At 46.0% G+C, this 18,991-nt stretch overlaps 1 protein-coding gene across 1 annotated transcript in view; it reads left to right on the top strand.

Annotated features, from left to right (window-relative positions):
- LRRFIP1 (LRR binding FLII interacting protein 1) overlaps positions 1-18,991 on the top strand; it is a 100,595-nt gene that overhangs the window by 41,686 nt on the left and 39,918 nt on the right. Inside the window, exon 2 of the mRNA XM_057389804.1 lies at positions 1,937-2,023. Coding sequence (XP_057245787.1) covers positions 1,937-2,023 — 87 coding nt within the window. The remainder of the gene's footprint in view (positions 1-1,936; positions 2,024-18,991) is intronic.

Raw genomic sequence — 18,991 nt, 5'->3', positions numbered from 1 at the left:
CAGAGCTGTGATTTCTTACCTTCGGCACACATCTCAGGGCATGTTTAGATTGTGGGTGTCATGAGCAATTCCAAACACTGCAGGTGGATCASAGCACTGCCTGGCAGGGATTCCACCCAGGCTTTGCCCAGCAGCAGCAGGGCTGGGGCTTCCTTTGTTTGGACAGACTGCTTCAGGTTGGGAGGTGCTGTTGAAAACACATTTGGGTGCAGGTATGGAGCGGTCTGCTTCTGGTACGAGTTTCTGTCCATGGCAGAAATGGAAATTCAGGTAAAGAATGCAAGGGAGAGCAGCTCTGTGCAAAACCAACCCTTTGTTCTTTCTACCATTTAATTTTTTTTTAATTCTCAGAGAAGGCTTGTTTTCTTGTTACAAATAATTTTTGAGATTTCACAGAATCACAGCATAGTTGGTGCTGGAAGGGACCTCTGAAGTTTATTCAGTCCAATCCTCTGAGTCACCTAGGGCAGGTGACAGAAACATGTCCAGTTGGGTTTAGGATGCCCCCASAGAGGGAGACTCCACAGCTTTCCTGGGCAGCTGTTGCAGGGCTCTGCTACCCTCAGTGCTCAGAAGTTTCCTCTCATGCTGAGGTGGAACTTGTTTTTATTTTATGGTCATTGTTCCTCGTCCTTTTGTTGGGCACCACTGAAAAGAGTCTGGCACCAGACTCTTTGGGCTGTTGGGCACTTTTGGCGCCCATCTTGRAGAGTTTTCTGTGGATTGATGAAATTCCCTCTTGGTCTTCTCCAGCCTGAGATTTTAAGATCTGCATCATGACAAGGCTCCAGGTGCTTCCAAGCTTGGTTTTCAGCCCTTTTCAGTTAGCTGCAAGTTTCAGCCATCCTTCTCMTTTTAATGGCTTTTTTTTTCTTTCCATGATTTGTTTGTGTTTTTGAAGGTTGTGGCTTTTCCCTAAACTTGAGTGGTGAATACACCTGCAGAAGGGAAAAGGAATGACACCTTTCTATTTTTTGTGGTTTTCCTTCTGTTTAGAAGCGCTACTGCAAACACAGGCGTTTTGATTTCTCTGCGTGCTTGACCTTGATATAATGGCAGATTTTCCTGTAAATTTGGATGCTGTATTTACAGTAGAAGGTTTCAGAAGCGGACAAGTTGGGTGTATCACCAGGATGGGTGGCTGTGAGTGGCGCCTTTGGCTCCCTGCTGATCTGTTCTCAGTTCTAGTGAGCGAGCTGCTCAAGGCTGAGCTAATTTTACTTTTTTCCTCTGTGAGACCTGTTGGTTTTGCCCGGGATTTAAAGCAGAGTATTAAAMATGTTACTCTGTAGCACGTTCCAGCACTTCCAACTGGGCTGCAGTGAGGAAGCATCTTAGATCTCCCGAGACGTCTATTCTTGGCAGAATTCCACTGTGGGGAGGTTTGGACTGGAATATGGAATTTTTGAGATTTATGATGGAGCTGGTGCTCCATAATTTCAGCCTTAGCTGTGCACAGTTGTGCTGAACTGCAGTGTTTACCCAAATCCTGTGCCCAGGTATGTGTGCACAGTGTCAGTGGCTGGGAAAAAAGGCACATAATGTGTTTGCTGTTGGTCAGATTAATTTATCAATATGATACAATTCACGCTGCAGGGGAGGAAAAAAACCCAACCAACCCAAAACAAAAAGAGCAAAACCTGCCTTTCTTAAATAAATCTCCCTGTTTCCTCTCCAGCCACACAAACAGTAATTAAAGAGCACTTCTAAACACAAGTGCTCAGGGAGGGTAGAGCCTGCATGGGGGTGTTTTACCTGACTGTGAAGATAACAAGTTACGGAAGGCAGGGCCATTACCTGCAATAGGGAATTAACTCCTACAGAYGTGTTTACAGCCTTGCCGAGTCAAGCCTCCCCATTCCCTGCCTTTCACAAGTGTGTTCCCCGTTGGGTTGCCCAGCTTTCATCTCATCCCATCGCTGTGTTCTGTTTCCAGGCTGAAGCGAGACTCGCGGCGAAGCGAGCGGCGCGGGCGGAGGCGCGGGAGATCCGGATGAAAGAGCTGGAGAGGCAGCAGAAAGAGGTAAGGCCGAGGGTTTGGGGGCTGCCTGGGTTGTATCCAGGGAGGAGGATGTTCAGAGATCCTGGAACAGAGGGTTCATCTCTATTTTGTTGAAATAGTCTGCGTCGAACTAATGTTGATYGTAGAAAAACCCAGAAAAAGCACAAGTTGTGGCAAGGATTTTATCTTGGTGAAGCCAGCATAATTATTCACAGAAAATCCTGGTGGTTAGTAATTCTTGTTTAATATTAAACTTTGATGTGTGCAGCTTCTTTGTGTGCGTATGGGGGTGGTGGATTCTTATCACTTCGTCAGAAATCCAATGAATATGGAAGATTCCTGGCCCTTGTGTAACTCCACTGTGAATTAATTGTTCTGCTGCCTGCTGTGAAGCTGGTGCTGCACCCTCCCCCAGTTTRTGAAGAGGATGGGCTGCTGTTGGCAGGAGTGAGGGTAGAAACTGAACTTGGCAAAGCGTTACCTGGTGAACTGAACCAGCAGGGCTCRAAACTTGTATTTGATGATGTGCATTCAGTGAAACAGCAAAGTGGGCACAACAGGGACAGTAGTCATCACAATTMAATTTTTTCAATAGATTTTTGAAGGAGAACAAAGAAGTAGGGAGTCTGGGGGCAGGTTGTGGGCATATATAGTGTGAATAAATGTGAGGCAGGACAAAAAGGAAATGGCTTCACGCTAACCGCAGGCGAGGTTGGATTAGATATTAGGAAAAACATCCCTGTGAGGGTAGGGAGGCCCTGGCACAGGTTGCTCAGAGAAGCTGTGGCTGCCCCATCCCTGGAAGTGTCCAAGGCCAGGTTGGATGGGGCTTGGAGCAACCTGGAATAGGGGAAGGTGTTCCTACCCATGTCAGGGAGTGGAACAAGATGACCTTTAAGGCCYCTTCCAACCCAGGCCATTCTGTAATTCAGTGGTTCTACATCTGCTTTAGAGTGCAGAGGAGGATCTGGTTGAGCTCTGGAGCAGTGAATCAGGAGGTGACAGCAGGATGTGGATCAGGATGTGACAGCAGAGCGGTGCCAGCGCAGGCTGCAGCAGCCAGCCCACAAGAGAAGCTCTTGGGCAGGTCGCCCACGCTCAGCTTTTGGTGAGGCAGGTCTGGATGTGCCTCAGCTCCCTTGCTGCAGACACAGAGCTGGAGGAAGGTGGGAGCCTTTTCCTGCTGCAGCTGCTGTTATCTGAAGGATGTTTCTTATAACCTGGCCCTCCGTGGGAAGCGCTGCTGGCAGCCGGGGCGGTGGGATTTGGGAGCAGCCGTGGGAGGGCTGTGCTAAACAGGCACCATGTGTTTTGTTTGGGCAGCAGGGTAAACAGGGGTGTCCTGGCAGCTGACACCGTCTAATTTACAGGTGACTTAATGGACCTGATGACCCCTTTGCAGATTAAAAGCTGATGCTGCAAAGGGTGTCTTAGTAAACTGAAATTTTGGTATTAAAACCAAAGSTCCCGCAATTAACATCTGAAGGGCTTGTCCTCCAAAATCCTGTGAAAACTTCTTTGTATAGATAGAAATTTAATAGGGCAGGTTGTCCCTCTGAAATGCCACGTTAATGGAAAACTCAKCCAGATACTCATCACAATCTATTTTGGAACTCACTGGAATAAATGACTGAATACAATATATTTATTTCATATTTTGCAAGCTTGGATATTCTGTAACTTTTCAAAATAGTTTAATCTTAGCCCCCCRATGCCAGGTGGAGATATTGAGGGTAGCTGGAGGAAGTTTTTAATTGTCACGAGTGTCTTGAAGGTATAATAAAACATAAATATAGAAAAGCCCAAGCAGTGATCAACACAAGAGATTTGGCACCTACCCTTTCCTTGGAGGGGAACCTACTTTGACACTGGGATCCRTGCACCTGGTTCTCTGCCATCTTCATTTCCCTTTGCAAACTTTTTGGAGACATAAAGAGCACTTTTCCACTACTGCCATGTTAAATAACCAGAATTTAAAGCCCTTGCWTTACTACTTCAGAAGGCTTTTTAGAGCCCTAACTCCCTTCTGGGAGTTAAAAACCAATAAATGAATTTATTGCGTGTGCGTGTAGTTTTTCATGCTTARAGCTGTGTGCATGCCCTGGCAGGCTTCTTGTGGAGCATGGATTACTTGMAAATATATTTACACTGCTGGTCTGAGTTAAAAGTTTCCAGGTGCTACCATTACAGGCTATAAGTACGGCAGTGAAGGAGGGTGTTTTAATGATCTGGATTTGGAAACTGGCTCCTCTCCTGCCCGCCACCTCATATTTATGACATTCCTCAATCTTGCACTTCATTTCCCTCATTTTAAAAGTAATTGGGTGACTTTTCCAGCAAGAGTCTACACATATGATTGAGAAATTGTACAGCAGCAGTAGATGGGCTTTTGGCAGGGAGCATTCAGCTGCAGGGTGAGATGTGGGAAAATTCCTGCGGAAGACTGCGCTGTGGTGGGGCAGGATTGCAGSTGTGCTCCAGAGGCGGTATCATCTCATCACCTGGCACCACATCATGCCAGGCAGSACAAAAAGGATAACTGTGCCAGTGGTTTGGGTTTTTGGGTTTGGTTTCTTTGTTGTTTTTTTTTTTTTTTCTCCTCGGAGGGGAAGCTAAGGAAGAGAAGATGAGCACAGGCTTAATAGTAAAGTATAAGATGGGTGAATGAAAAGTGTTTTCTCAAGCTGAAGAAAGAAAATGAGCACAAGATTCATGATCTGATGGCAGAATAATCCCAGAATGGTTTGGGTTGAGGGGGCCTTCAAACTTGCCTAGTTCCACCCCCTGCCATGGGCAAGGACACCTTCCACTATCCCAGGTTGCTCCAAGCCCCATCCAGCCTGGCCTTGGACACTTCCAGGGATCCAGGGGCAGCCACAKTTTCAGTGGGCACCCTGTGCCAGGGCCTCACCACCCTTACAGGGAACCKTCCCAATATCCAGTGTAACCCTACTCTCTGTTAGTGGAAGCCATTCCCCCTTGTCCTGTCACTCCAGGCCCTTGTAAATCGTCTTCCCCCATCTTTCCTCTAGGTACCCTTCAGGTACTGGAAGGCCACAACTGGGTCACCCTAAAGCTTTCCCTTTTCCAGGCTAAGCAATCCCAATTCTCTCAGCCTTTCCTCACAGCAGAGCTGCTCCATCCCTCTGATCATCCTGATGCCTCTGGACTGGCTCCAGCAGCTCCAGCTCCTTCCTGTGCTGGTCCCAGGGCTGGAGCAGCTCTGCAGGTGGGATCTCACCTGAGCGGGGCAGAGGGGCAGAATCTCCCCTTTCCTGCTGCCCACGCTGGGGGATCAGCCCAGGACATGGGGCGAAGATAAGGGTATTGATCACTCTTGAATTACAGAGATGTGAATCAATTTATGTATTTATTAGAGAAAGTGTTTCTTGGTAATGAATCTTTTGGAAAAGCACACATCTAACAAGTGTAACAGCTTGAATGCTTCTGACGTCTCATTCAGTGCTACTTTGTTGTTGTTACCCACCASAGATGTAAATAATTAACCTGGAGATCTGGCTGGGTTCTCTGCTTTGCTTCCACACATCAGTGAGAGCTCTCACAGCCAGGGCCTGTTCTGAGCTGAAAGGACAATTACAACKGATGGTACTTCCTCCCTTCCCTGTTTTCCCACCACTGGTGGGAGTCAGAGCAGTGATGGCTCCTGGTTTACCAWGCCAGGCTGCCGTGCTTTTGAAACATTTGGTTTCCAGCTGCAGAATCTGAGGCCAGTCCCTTTGGCTTGTACTTTCAAGATGTGCTTGGTCCCGAGACAAATTCCTGTGYGCACTCAGGTATTTGTTGTTAATTCACACGGAAGAGCAAGCCAGGAGTGGTTAGCCCAGTTTTTCTGAGTAATAATTCGTTAATTCTCATGGAACTATGAGGTAAAATTGGAAGAATATAATTTTTTTTCCTGTACACTTGCTTTTCTTTTTCTCAGAAGCTTGACCAGAACTGTATGAAAACCTTTTTTCCCCAAGCAATATTTAACAGTAAYGTTTCAAGACACGCAAAATCTGCGGCATTTAGGGCTAATTGTGGACAATGATTTCTGTAGGAGTACCTTCTGTGTGCTCTGCTGGCAAGGCTTTGAATGTCTCTTCGAGGGCTGACACTTGGAGACCACAGTGTAAGCTGATATTAGGGCCTGAAGTGAGAAGAGAATGATCTCCTCCCACTCGTGAATCGGTGRGATGAGATTCTGCCCTGCCAGTTCACACAGCAGATGAGCCTGTACTTCTGGTTCAAGGCAAGTGCACTGTGCTGGGCTCCCAGCTGCGTTTGCAGCTCCTGCTTTAAGGGCACAGCACAAAACTTGCCTTGGCTGTTTTGTAAATTCCTTCCTCTCCTCACTTGCACATTCTTCTCCCCCTTTGGATTCATATTCCTTTGGAATGAAATAAGTTACCAATGCTTTCTAGTAAAAAAAAAAAAAAAAAAAAAAAAAAAAAAAAGAAAAGAAAAAAAGAGAAAAGCACATTGTTGTGGCTTGAATGGGGAAATGGGGAGGGTGAGACTGTGGAACATGGTGCTTACTTAAGCAGGGAAGAAATGGAGGTTTTTGATGGTTAATGTGTGTTTTATACCCTCTGTGGGAAGATGCACAGGAAAATTTGAAGAGGCATGATGTGGAAGGTGTTCTTAGTACACTGTACTTCTGCCACCATGTAACCATGCAACACTGGCTTGTTCTGTCCTGTTTCAAAGCTATTTCTATGAAAAATTTATTTTTGTGGGTAATCTCCTGTGATGAGGTAACCAGAAAAGCCATCTGCTTTTAATACTGTGGATGAAACACGTTTGGGATTTTTTTTTTGTGATACCCTAACGCATGAAAGTGCTCTTTAAAGCATTTGACTGCTTAGATTTGTATTGACTCTTTTTTTTTTGGGGGGGACACATCTGCCACAGAGGTGATTGTTTAAAAGTGTGTGTTTTCTCCTGTGGGATAAACTTTCTAAAGAGGACAGTGTCATCACAGAACCCTAAAATGGTTTGGGTTGGAAAATATTTTTTAAATCCCCTAATTCCAACCTCCCTGCCGTGGACAGAGACTCCTTTCCTTAGTGTACTGCTGAGAGATGAGTCACTTCGGAGCAGAGCTGTTGTGATGCCTGTTGGCTAATGGGTTCCTCCAAAATTCCAGGTTTTATAGAAAGCTGGAATATTTCGATGATGCACATGGCTTTATCCCTGAGCCCCCTCCACCTCCCTCCATGGTGCCTGGCCTGAACAAGGGCCCCGTTGTTATCTTTCCATTGGCAGTCTGGGTCCTGGGCACAAGGCTCCTTGCGTGCCTTGCTTTGGACTCAGCAGGGARTACCTGCTGTGCCAAGCCTGAAGCACGAGGCTTTGAAAAACAAAACTTCCATGGAGTCGCCTCCAGGCGTGGGTGAAAAAAAACCAGCRTGGAAACGTTAAAGCTCTGAGGTTAATGAGCTGTGTGGGAATTGCCACATCTGAACCTGTGGTGTTTGGCTCCYGTGCATGGGTGAAAGGCACTCTGAGTGTGCCATGGAGAAGCCAGAGGYTGGAATTGCGTGCAGCCTTGTGGGATGGCTTGGTTCATTTTCCGCTTCAGGGCTTTCTCAGGAAAAGGCAGGWGGGGTGGTTACCTGTGTGGTTAAATGTCCCGATTTCCCCCCCTGTGCTTGTCAGGGAATTAATGTTGCTGAGGCATTAATCTGGGTTGTGCAGTTGTCCTTCAYGAAGGGGAACCTGATCAGGAGGGCAGGGATTGAGAGACATAAGCTCTGCTTCCCAACACTGGGATCCAGGTTCGTGTGAGGTATCCCAGCAGTGAATGGCAGGGATCCTCCAAATACCCCAAAATCTGGGAGACTTGACTACCCTGCTGACCCGCTGGAGGATTGTGCAGCCAGACAGGTGTTTTTGAGTAACATGGGTTTTGGTTTTTTGTTTTTTTTAACCCTCCTAAAAGGTTTCTGACTTCAGGAAAGATGGAGGAAAAAAACTTTTTTTCTGTTTTTACATGGGTTGACAAAGCTGATCAGTCATGGGCAGTTCTTCATGTACACAAAATTCAGATGCAGTAGAGTGGCTGTAAAGGTGTTGTGCTCCAAGTGCTCCAAGACTCTGGAACAACAGAGTCAGCAGTGCATTTATTAGGGCCTGAAAATGGTGTAAGGCTCTGTGAAAACATTAAAAATTGAAAGAGCAGTCYGCAGAGATCCTCTGCTGCTGGAAATGTGTGTGCAAGGAGTTTTCCAGGAGTTTTAATACACTGGCAGGCACTGTGCTGTGCGCAGGTGAAAGGTGTGTAGGGTTGGTGCTTTTGTAACTGTGCTTCATCCCTCAAGGACAAATTTTGTCCCTCAAAGAGGAACAGTTGATCTGTACTTAATGCTGTTTGCTTTTATTGTGGTGGTAGCTGCCTGACTGGTCCCAGGCAAATATTTGGGCATCCATTCCTGTCATGGAGGGAGGCTGGAAAAATGAGATGTCCTGGCTTACAGCTGGACTGGGCTTTGGCCTGGTGCAAAGCCTGGGGATAAAATGTCCCATGTGCATCCCAGAGCCTGGTGGGAACGCTGTGTCCCTRCCGGGCACATGGATGAGGCCTAAGGTGCAAATGCTGCTTTGGTCCTATCTAAATCCACAGGGCTTCAGTGTGCTCTTCTCTGTATTCACATTTTGCTGTATTTTCTCTGTAAATGCTGTTTTTTTCCCTCTAGAACAAGCTGTGGAGCGTTGCTTTGCTATGTATCCATCATTCATGCTAGCTTTGTTCCTTGTTTCTTTCCTCCCCCTTTCCCTCAGATCTATCAGGTCCAGAAGGTAGGGCTTGCTCGCTTTCATTCTCGTTTGCATGTGTTCCCATGCTGTGAGTCTTGCTACAGTTTCATAATCGCAGAACCGTTTAGGTTGGAAAAGACCTCCAAGATCCTCSAGTCCAACCCAGGAAATCCTCTAAAGAGTGGGAGATGCCCAGCAGGCTGTAAATTTCCMCGTAATTCTGCCCTCTCCACCCATAATCTTGTGGGGTGGACAATGAAGGGGAGTGGGGGAAGATGACCCATGTAAAATGTCTGGTCAGGYGCTTGATGTGATTTTTTCCTATACCCTATTTGGCAAAGAATGAGCAATAAGCAGAAGAGTCACTTTTCAGAGCTGGGCCAAAGGAGTGGCTCCATGTGTCACCAAGGACCCCACAGACATTTGTGTGCTGAAGGCCGAGAATCACTGGAAGTGTTTCAGGCTGGCCAAGCGTTTAGCAGGTGCCAGCAGAAAGAACGACTTTCAGACGACTTCATTTGCACGAAGTCACCCAAGGAAATCGGGGATGCTGTGTTTGAATCCATAATCTTTTGGTAAATAAACTGTATGGCCTTCCTTCCAACGGCACCCAAGCATTATAAATGYTTTTAAATTGTTTAATCATGTCTCACCTCAGTTTACAGTCACGGTCTCTTCCCTCCTCCCATTTTCCTTTCCATGATGACATCAAAGAGGATAATAGTAGTGGATCTAACTGAGGTCACTTGTTTGTGTAGCATCGGAGATTTTGGGGTTTGTGTCGTGATGTTTGGCTGTTCCACACTTTMAGCATGTGAGCTATGTAGCACCTAGAAACAGAAATAGCTCCAAAAAAGATTTACAGTGAGGGAGAAAGCACTTTTATTTTCAAGCCTGCCATTTTCTACCTTATCGAATATTTCTCTTTTTTCCTGAGATATTTTTATTGCTTGCTGAGTGATGACTATTTCTCTAAACCACAGTGTGCTTGGTTTTGTTCTGGCACTCCATCTGCCCTAACTGCATGTTTCAAAGCCTGACCCAGCCCTGCATGTGCTTCTTGCAAGTGCTGTTCTCCCCTTTGGAGTGTGCATGTATATGAAGAGAGCTGCTCAAATCATATGTTCTGGTATTTAATCCTGACCCCATCAGTTGGGCAACAAATCTCTCACTCCTGGTTTTATTTCTGGAGTTGACTACGCACTGAGTGACTCAGTGTCTGCCCATRGATCAACAGGCTCATTATTAATCTCCTCTGTGGGAGCCACTTTAACCTTCTGGTGCAGAAGCAGCCCCGTGGGAGCCCAGGAGGTTGTTTACTCTTGGTGTGTCCTGACATGGATGAGGAGATAAGTGGGTTATCCTCCCAACATCCTGTGTCCAGCTCGCGAGTCCGGCAGTTTCACTGTCACTTAGTGAGCAAATCGCATCTGGAATTCTCTCTCAATGGTATTAACATCATTCATTATTTAATTGTAATATCACTTTTCATGGTAGAGGCGAACCTGAGTCCAGCAAGGGCCTCTGGGTGAAACCTGAATGAATGGATGAGCACCATTTCCTCTTTTAACCCGCTGGAATCAGGCCCTTGGGGGCTGAACAGAAGAGCCAGTGTAGGGAAAGAACTGGAAAAAAGGGGCTGTGAGGGGTCAAAATACCTGAGGGCTCAAAAGGTGCCAGTTCAGTCCAGTATGACATGTGGTCTTTAAAAGATTAAAAATTAAAAAGAGTCTCCAGGCAGTGGCATTCGTTAAGATTTTTCTTTAGGGGATAATAAGCACGTAGCCATGTAATTTGAAATGGAGAAGGAAAAGCGTGCAAGTGGAACTTAAACTGTGACATAGCAAGTCTTGCAAGGGCTATTTCCTTATCTGCCTTTTGCAATGCTGAATTCAGAAGCCAGTGTTASGCAGTGAAGAGAGCACAGGGCAGGAAAAGGAAGCAGCAAACCTTAGAAAAATTACCAATGTGTTTATGGATCCTTCCTATGTGTGAAAAAGGATTCTCAATTTTAATAGTGTGGGGTTCTTTTTAAAAGTCAATGTCTGGTGTTAGAAAATGTTCTCTGTCTCCTAATGGCTAAAACGCCTCTAATAAGGCTTTACCTGACCTGCTTTACTACAGAGCATATAATCTGTAGSTTCTCATTGTGTACACAGCCCTGGGAGTTCATGGCATTTTCAGGGGTCATTCTCAGGCTGAGATGTGCATTAAAGTTAATTTTATAATGGGCTGACGCATGGGATATGATTCTGAAGTGGGAATAAAGACTGAAGAACAGGCAGCTGTTTGTTTTGGTTTGTTAATAAATAGTGCATGGAGTTTTTAAGGGTGAAAATAAAATTACATTAATACCATTGAGCAGGGCTAAAACCAGAGTGCAATACAAAACAGATTTCTGATTTTTAGTCCTGCCTTCTGAAGCCTGCAGGAAAGCTCTAAAAAATAAATTATTGTTCCTTAAGCAGGATTTCCATTTGGCTGTTGCTGTGCCTTAGGCCAGTGAGTTTTCTTTGCACCCGAATGTTATGGGGACCAAACATAAAAATGCAAAATTCTTGAGACCAGATTTGACAGGCTTGTTTGGGGAGGAAGAAAAGTCCTGTTAAACCTGCTGATCTTTGAACAACTTGCTGGCTGCTGGAAATCTAAGTTTATTGGGAAGTTCCCAGTGTTCTCCTCTCCTGAATTGGTGGATCTTGTCCTCTTGCGCCCTTGTCGGTGCCACCACTTCTGTCAGGTGGGTCAARTGCAGGCAAAAAGCCTGGTGCTCTGAAAGGAGCTCTGTGGAGCTCTAATCCAGCAAATTGGGGTGCCCAGAGATGAGTTGTATCCAACTTGTCTGCCCAGTTTGASAAAYCTCTAYGGGAAACATGATTTGACAGCAGTTTTCATCCTGGAAGAGCCCTGTGCTTGCCTCCCTTGTAATGAGTCTTGACTTAACTGGGTCAGGAATTCAAGACTCATTACTCTCCTTGCTCCTGTTCCCCAGCACGGGGGGTTTTGCTCTGCTRAGGGAGAAGAAGCTGTCCAGCACCCTGGTCACCCCCAAACTCCCCTTTCCCCTTTCCAGGCAGCATTTCCCAGGCACGTGCTGCGGAAGGCTGCGGAGCCACACGGCGCAGCTCTCCCTGGCACGTTCTTGTGGAGCTGTGTGYCTTGGCCTGCATGTCTGAATGTTCTGTGTTCGCTTTTCTCATCTAAATTGTTTTTTTTCCCTTTTCTGTCTGTAGAAATATTATGGTCTGGATACTAAGTGGGGAGACATCGAGCAATGGATGGTAGGACTTGATCAACGTAGCTCAACAACTTTTGCGTGTTGAAGTTTTGTGTAGTTCATAGAGTTTGAGATCCCTCAGAGGAGGTATTTTCATGCTTTGGGAGTATGAATTCTGCTCCAAACAATCCCAGTGTTGCTTTTCCAATTGAAAAATGACTTTTAATATGCTTAAAACTGGCAAGGACAGGGTTAGAGCCATCACTTTTTACAGACCTGTGTCCACACCATTGCTGGAAGATTARGTTAGGATAAAGACCTGCCAAAGCCCCTTGGGATACACAGAATATTTGTGCTCATTTTACCTCTTGGGGCTTTCATCACTATTTGAGTCTTCTTAAACCTGCCTTCAGGTAAATTGTGGGCAATTTCATTCGTGCTAAGTTTCATTTCCCTTAGCACTTTCTGGCTCAGGGGAATCCCTCAGAGGAATTATTACTGCTATCKTGGCAATCCTTGCTTTTTCCAAAATAATGTCCTGGATTTTAGAATTTGCTAAGGCCAGTGAATACCAGCTGCAGAYTTGGCCACCAGCAACATCTGACTGTTTTAACACCTGTAATATGAGATGAAGAAGTTGCTAATGGGCTGGAAGTCACTGGCTTCAAATGTCTTTCACCCCTAAGTTTATGAAGTCACTTATCAACTGTGCCAGGTGAAAGCTGTGGCCTTACCCTGCAAAGCTGAGTAGTGCACACTGGAAAAGGCAAAACTGAACAGCTGTAGAAGGTAACTTCCCAAACTCCCCAACTTCCTTGGCCCTCAAAAATTAATCAGTGCAAATACTGTTTTGCATGGACCATCACCCCCCAAGGTGCTCCATTTTTACCCTGAGTCTCCCCAGATCCTTGCTGGATGAGCTTAACTCCACCTTACCRGCAATTTCCTTACTTGGAAATCACCTCACCTGTGAGAATCTGCTGACTACAATGTTGAAGCTTTTTTTTTTCTTTTCTGTTGCTGTTTCTAAATTCCACAGCAGATCAATTTGTTAAAATCAGCTCTTTGAAATGTAAAATATCTGATGGAGTTTCCAGTGTTGCAGAGGGGAAGAAATTTGGGGTCACAGAGGAGGGAGGAAGGGTTTTACCACTTTGACAGGGTGTCACCTTCCGTTGTTTGGTCTAACTTCACTGGCTCCTAAGCGTGGCTGGAGTTCACTGTGTGTTTCTGGAAYGCCCCATTGCTGTGTCTGTCCTCTCAACGCCTCCCTCTGTTTTCTCTCTGCTGCCTYGGTAGGAAGACAGTGAGCGTTATTCCCGTAGAGCCCGAAGAAATGCCTCGGTCAGTACCTATTTTTGCTTTTTCTGTTTARCCAGACATTTCAGATTAAGAAAACAGACGTGTGTAAGGCACTTCCTTCTTGAAAGAAAAGAACCAAAACAGGCTCCCATCATCCCCGGCAAGTGAAAACCCCAAAGCCACTTCCTGACTTCTCTGCCCTCTCCCCAGTCACTCCAGGGAGCTTTTGCAAAATGTGCTAGAATAAAGGTGGAGAAATGACCTGCTTGGAGTGTTTAATGTTCMTTTATTGAGACAGAAGGCCCAAGAGCATACAGCAGGGGACACCTGAGCAGGCCCCTCCTTCACCCTATAGTTAAACGCTTGAKGTGTTCCTTGAGCAGGGTATGATTTCATTTGCTTTGTGCTTATAGTTTCAATGCAATTCATTTTTAAAGACATTGAGTTTGTGCATCTTTGCCTTCCTCCTGTCCCATCAAAGCCATCAGCGTTTGCCTCGCTGCCTGTTACTCGTGTTCTTTTCACTGTTCTCTTGTCTCTACGCTCTCTCTTGCTAGGCTTCGGATGAAGACGAGCGCATGTCAGTGGGTAGCCGTGGAAGCCTGAGGGTTGGTAAACTGTAAATCTCTGTGTGCATGTCTGTGTATGGCTGTCACTGTCCCCCTGTGCCCCCACACTCGGAGAGTCTCGTCCTGACGAGGTCCTGACGTGTTCCGTGTTGGGTTTTTCTCAAGTGCACGTGGGTCACTGATGGTCTCCAGTGTGTGCCCTGTGCAGGAGCAGATCCTGTGCAGGGATGTTTGAGGTCACTGCTGTCCACTCTTGCAGGAAGGACTTAGCCAAGCTACTGGTATTTGCATGCACCTTGTAAGCTYCCCTGTCTCATTCCTGGTACTGGAAATTTGGTAACAGGAAGTGCTAGCTTCAGTGTTTATCAGGGCTCAGTGCTTATTGGCTTAGGAAGGCAGAAGTGAATGATCAGTGGAAATAAGTCTTAGGCACTTTGGAATTGCAGGTCAATACTCATAAAATACCAGAATATTCTGAACTGGAAGGGACCCACAGGGATCGTGGATCCAGCTCCTGTCCCTGCACAGAACCCCCAACAATCCCCCCCTGTGCATCCCTGGCAGYGCTGTCCAAAYRCTCCTGGAGCTCTGGGGCTGTGCCCATTCCCTGGGGAGCCTGGGCAKKSCCAGCACCCTCTGGGGGAAGATCCTTTCCTGATRTCCAGCCTRACCCTCCCCTGACAAAGCTCCAGCCATTCCCTCAAGTCCTATCACTGATCACTCGCTTTAAAACTGCTTTAGAAATACCTGAAATTCATCTGCAGGCCTGAGTTTTGTGGAGGGAGGGAGGGATTAGTAAAGCTCTGAGTACTCATCCGTAGGAAAAGTTCAAATGTTTTTTTCCCTCAAAATACCCTGACAATATCTTCCCAGACAACACATATTTATAGAAACCTTAACTCTGTTATAGCATAGAGTCTAGAAGATTCATAAAAAAAAAAAAATTAGAAATTGCTGCTGCAGAGCCTGCTCAGGGGCATCCCACTGTAAGACTCCACAAAATGTGCTTAAAAATACAAAGTGCTGCCTTGTTCCCTTTTTAGTGGAATCCTTATTGCTACTTGTCAATGCTGTTAAAACCTTTATTCCTCAAGATGATGGACTTGAGTGCTTTTCAGAGCTAGGAGATGCCTCAAAACTCCAAAGATTCAGTGAAGCACAGCATCTCTGCACAGCTGAGATGTTTATTTTATGTAGGGTCAAATGTTGCCGTGTTTATGAAGGTGTTTTTTGGGGAGGGAAAAAAAATCCCAATTTCAGTTGAACTATCAATTCTGTCTATTTAGAAAGTGATGACAACACAAATGGGTTGTTTATCTGTGGCTCTGGTGTGGCATGAAGTAAAAACACTGGCTCTGTGTTTACAGCACATCTTCATCTGAAACACCTTTTTTCATGGAAATCCACCATTGATTCTTTCGGAGGAGTTTTTGTAACACAATCCTCTGGTTTATTTGCATTTAAAGAGCAGAGGCCTTGCATTCTGYCTCCCCAGCATCCCTTGGAGAAGCTTTCCTGGCCCTTTTTCCCCCCACCCCCCGCTGAGCAGTCTCAGAGCTGCCCACAAGCCTTCGGGCTGCCATAAGTGAACATCAGCTCCCAAATTCCTCATTCTTTCTGCAAGGAATGTCCTTCTCTGACAGAAGGATCTGGCTGAAGCTTTCCACGTGATGTTGTACAGGCCCTGTCCCCATAAAGCAGCATTTGGTGGGTGTGCTGACACTTGAGCAGGCACAGGAAAAGTTTTGACAGATCTTCCTTCCCTCATTCATGTGTCACTGGGATTGTAGAAGAATGTAAGTATTTGCTGATCTCAACTGAAATTTACCCTTCTGCATCTTCCAGTTGTTTTATTCGCAATTAATTGATGGAACCTAGAATCACAGAATGGTTTGGGTTGACCTTAAGACTCATCTTCTGTTCCATCCCATGAGCAGGGACGCCTTTCACTGTCCCAGGTTGCTCCCAGCCCTATCCAGCCTGGCCTGGAACACTTCCAGGGATCCAGGGGCAGCCACAGCTCTGTCTGGGCACCCTGTGCCAGGGCCTCCCCACCCTCCCAGGGAAGGATTTCTTTCTAATGTTTCATCTAAACCTACTTTCCTACAGTTTGAAGCCATCCTCTTGTCATGTCACTCCAGGCTCTTGTCAGCAGTCTCTCTGATCACTTTCCTAGTGTGGATTAACAGGAGATGCTTTTAGTAATTTGATCGCATCTCTGGCTAACCTGTGAAGGTTTGGCTCTTGATGCATCTGTCTTCAAAATAACAAAGCAAAAACTTTGACCAACCTCAAAAATTTACCTCTGAATTCTGGTGTCCAATTTGGCTTCAGAGCTATTTTACCATGAAGACARCACTAAAAACAGCTGCTTTGAGTCCATAAAGGGTTTATAAAGTGACTTGGAGAATTCAGAATGATTCTGGGTTTTTTGGATATTTGGAGGCTCTGCTTCCATTGTTGGAAGATGCCATTTTTGGAAGATTGATCTTCCACCTCTGGCACTCAGGCTCCTTGCACTGTGAGGGGCTGGTGGTGCTGGGGGTTTCTTTCTGAAGCCATGCTTCTCTTTGTACAGGAAGTTTTCACTGAACTGAGCCAGTATCAAACATTCACTTCTCCCTAGGACTTCATCACCCTCCTAATCTGTGTAGGTTTAATTCAGGATTTTTCTCCTGGGATATTTTGGAAGTGGATGCCTGGACTGCAGGCACCAGAGAGGTTCTGAGGTAGCTTTTGGGGAGCTTCTGGATGGTTCTGGCAGACCAGGCAGCACTACACACTGCAGAACCCCCAGACATGTTCATGAGACCAGGCCAGCAAATTGTTTGAAGCTGCACAGCTGTGAGTGTGCTGTAAACAGGGGCCAGGGGTCCGTGACAGGCCTGGGTGTRTCTGCATCTCCTCAGCTGGCTTGCAGAAGTTTCTTCAGCAGCTTTTCTGATGATCCTGAGCCCATCAACAGCTCCTGCCCCTTCTGTTTCAGGAGTTCTGCACGCTCAGTTCTTTACCATGCAGGCTTTCCTAGGGAAGCTCAGTAACATCAGCTTGTGTTTGTTGAGGCTCCCGAGCCTCTCTTCYGTCCCTTTTCTGTTTTGTTTGTCCTGATTCTCCCACTTCCCATCTGTCTGTCTCTAATCCAACACCATCATCATGAAATATTGTTGTGTTATCRATCACTCGTGATTAATTTGTGCATTTTTCTTTTTTTGTTTGCTCCCAAGTTCCTGCCTTGTGCCTTTGTGCAAGCAGTCCCGCATTATCAAATTCCTTACATCTCCCTGCCTATTTTTGTGTTTGTTTGTTGTTTGCTTTGTTTTGGGGTGTTTTTTTTAATTACATGACTTGTGTTTTCCTTTGTATTCTGATTTTCCTCTCCTCTCATGCCTTTACAGTCTCATTTGGACTATGCCAGCACCTACCCAGTGGTGAGAATAGTCTGCAAGCTGCAGTGTGTGTGTGTGTGTGTGTTYAAAAACTAATCATGACGAAGAAACTAACTCAGGTTGTGATAACTGCTGTGAGATAAGGCTGGTCCGGAAGGATCCTGAGGCAGTTTGTGGTCTRTGATGTCAGGGTGCCACTTCCCTCTCCTCCTGCTCTGACACAGTTCAGATGAGAAGTGACAAATGATTACAGAGCTCTGAGCTGGCTTTAGCTCAGCTGCTACCGCAGGACGGAGCAGMGTGGCTTGGATTTCCCCGAAAAGATTGTCTCTGTTACAGCCTGGCCATTGTTGGACCAGATGTGTCTGGATTTATTTCAGCATAGATAGAGGAATAAAACCCTCATAAACTCACTCTGAATAGATCTAGCAAAGGTGACAGGACAAACACACTGCCTACCACAGCTGCAGCTTGTGTTACTTTCACTTCAGAGGACAAAATCAGATTAACAATGATGCTACAATAGCGACTATTCGCTTCAGAACACGGAGATAAAACTGACTCCTGAAAGAACAGATAGGGACAGTGAGGACTGGGACTTAAAACTCAGTTTGAATTATTTCCTGCTGCCTTGTGTTGAAGCACAGGTGTCCTGGTRTCTGCAGGAAGCAAACTGGGGAGTGCACTTTTATAGATTCCCCAGCTTTTTTCTCCTCTCCTTCATTCCCRGCACTATTTCCAATTGGGAGCACGATGCATCTCTCTGCGCGTGACCTACATCCAGGAATAGTTCAGCACATTTGGATTTTGCATGGATGTATTGATACAGTCAGGATGGACAGCTGGTAGCTCTGTTAATTGACTGGGCCCAGCGAGCGTGACTGATTTTAACCACGGCTGCTAAATTTACCAGCGCTATCATCATCATTTTAACAATATTCCCTAATAAGTGGGCATTTGACTCTGAGGGTGGATTGGCTGCTGGGTGCTCACTGAGCCGTGCTCTGCAGAGCTGGGCTGATGTTCCTGCATGGGGATGTGCATGCCTGGCTCCCRATGGGTGTGCACAGACTCATTGATCTTCTCACCCTGCGTTCTTAATCCCACTGCAGGCTGGATTAGAGAGTGAGAGGACCAAAAAGAAGAACTACTCCAAAGCAGTATGTATTTCCATCTATCTCAGAGAGGGTTTTGCCTACAAACCCACTGTGATAGGACAAGGAGTGTGTGGAGCGTGAGARCTGCCAGCCCAATGTCAAGGATACACTGTTGTGACTATCAGCACTTGCTAAAGGATAGTGAGCGTTATAATGCAAACTCTTTAGTTCAGTGCTGTACATAAAGAGCATGTGGAAAAACTCAAAACCTAACTGGAGGTGCCCAACTTGAGCTTTAACGTTGCACAGAAATAGGCAATATTGAGAGAATATCACAGAATCCCAGAATTATTTGGGTTGGAAGGGACAGTAAAACCTATCTCGTTCCACCCCCTGCCATGGGTGAATCTTATGGGGAGCAATTCCAGGGAGGCAAAGGGGACACGAGAGAGGTCAAAGTAGGAATATTGCTGTGGAGGGAAGGCTCCACATCGCAGGAAGAGGTTGCCAGGCTGGGCTGGGGTTCTTTGGTAYACTGCAAACAAGCAGAATGCTTTTCTGAGGACTGGAAGTTGGATTTGGGATTGAAAAAGCCTGATGGAGCAGCATGACCCACAGCCTGAGGTATMAAAAACATTACAAGTAGAAATGGACACAAT

The sequence above is a fragment of the Malurus melanocephalus genome, unplaced genomic scaffold (genome assembly GCF_030028575.1).
Source record: "Malurus melanocephalus ecotype Western Australia unplaced genomic scaffold, MMel_1.1 scaffold_20, whole genome shotgun sequence".
Lineage (NCBI taxonomy): Eukaryota > Metazoa > Chordata > Aves > Passeriformes > Maluridae > Malurus > Malurus melanocephalus.
This window is presented reverse-complemented; position numbering and strand designations above follow the sequence as displayed.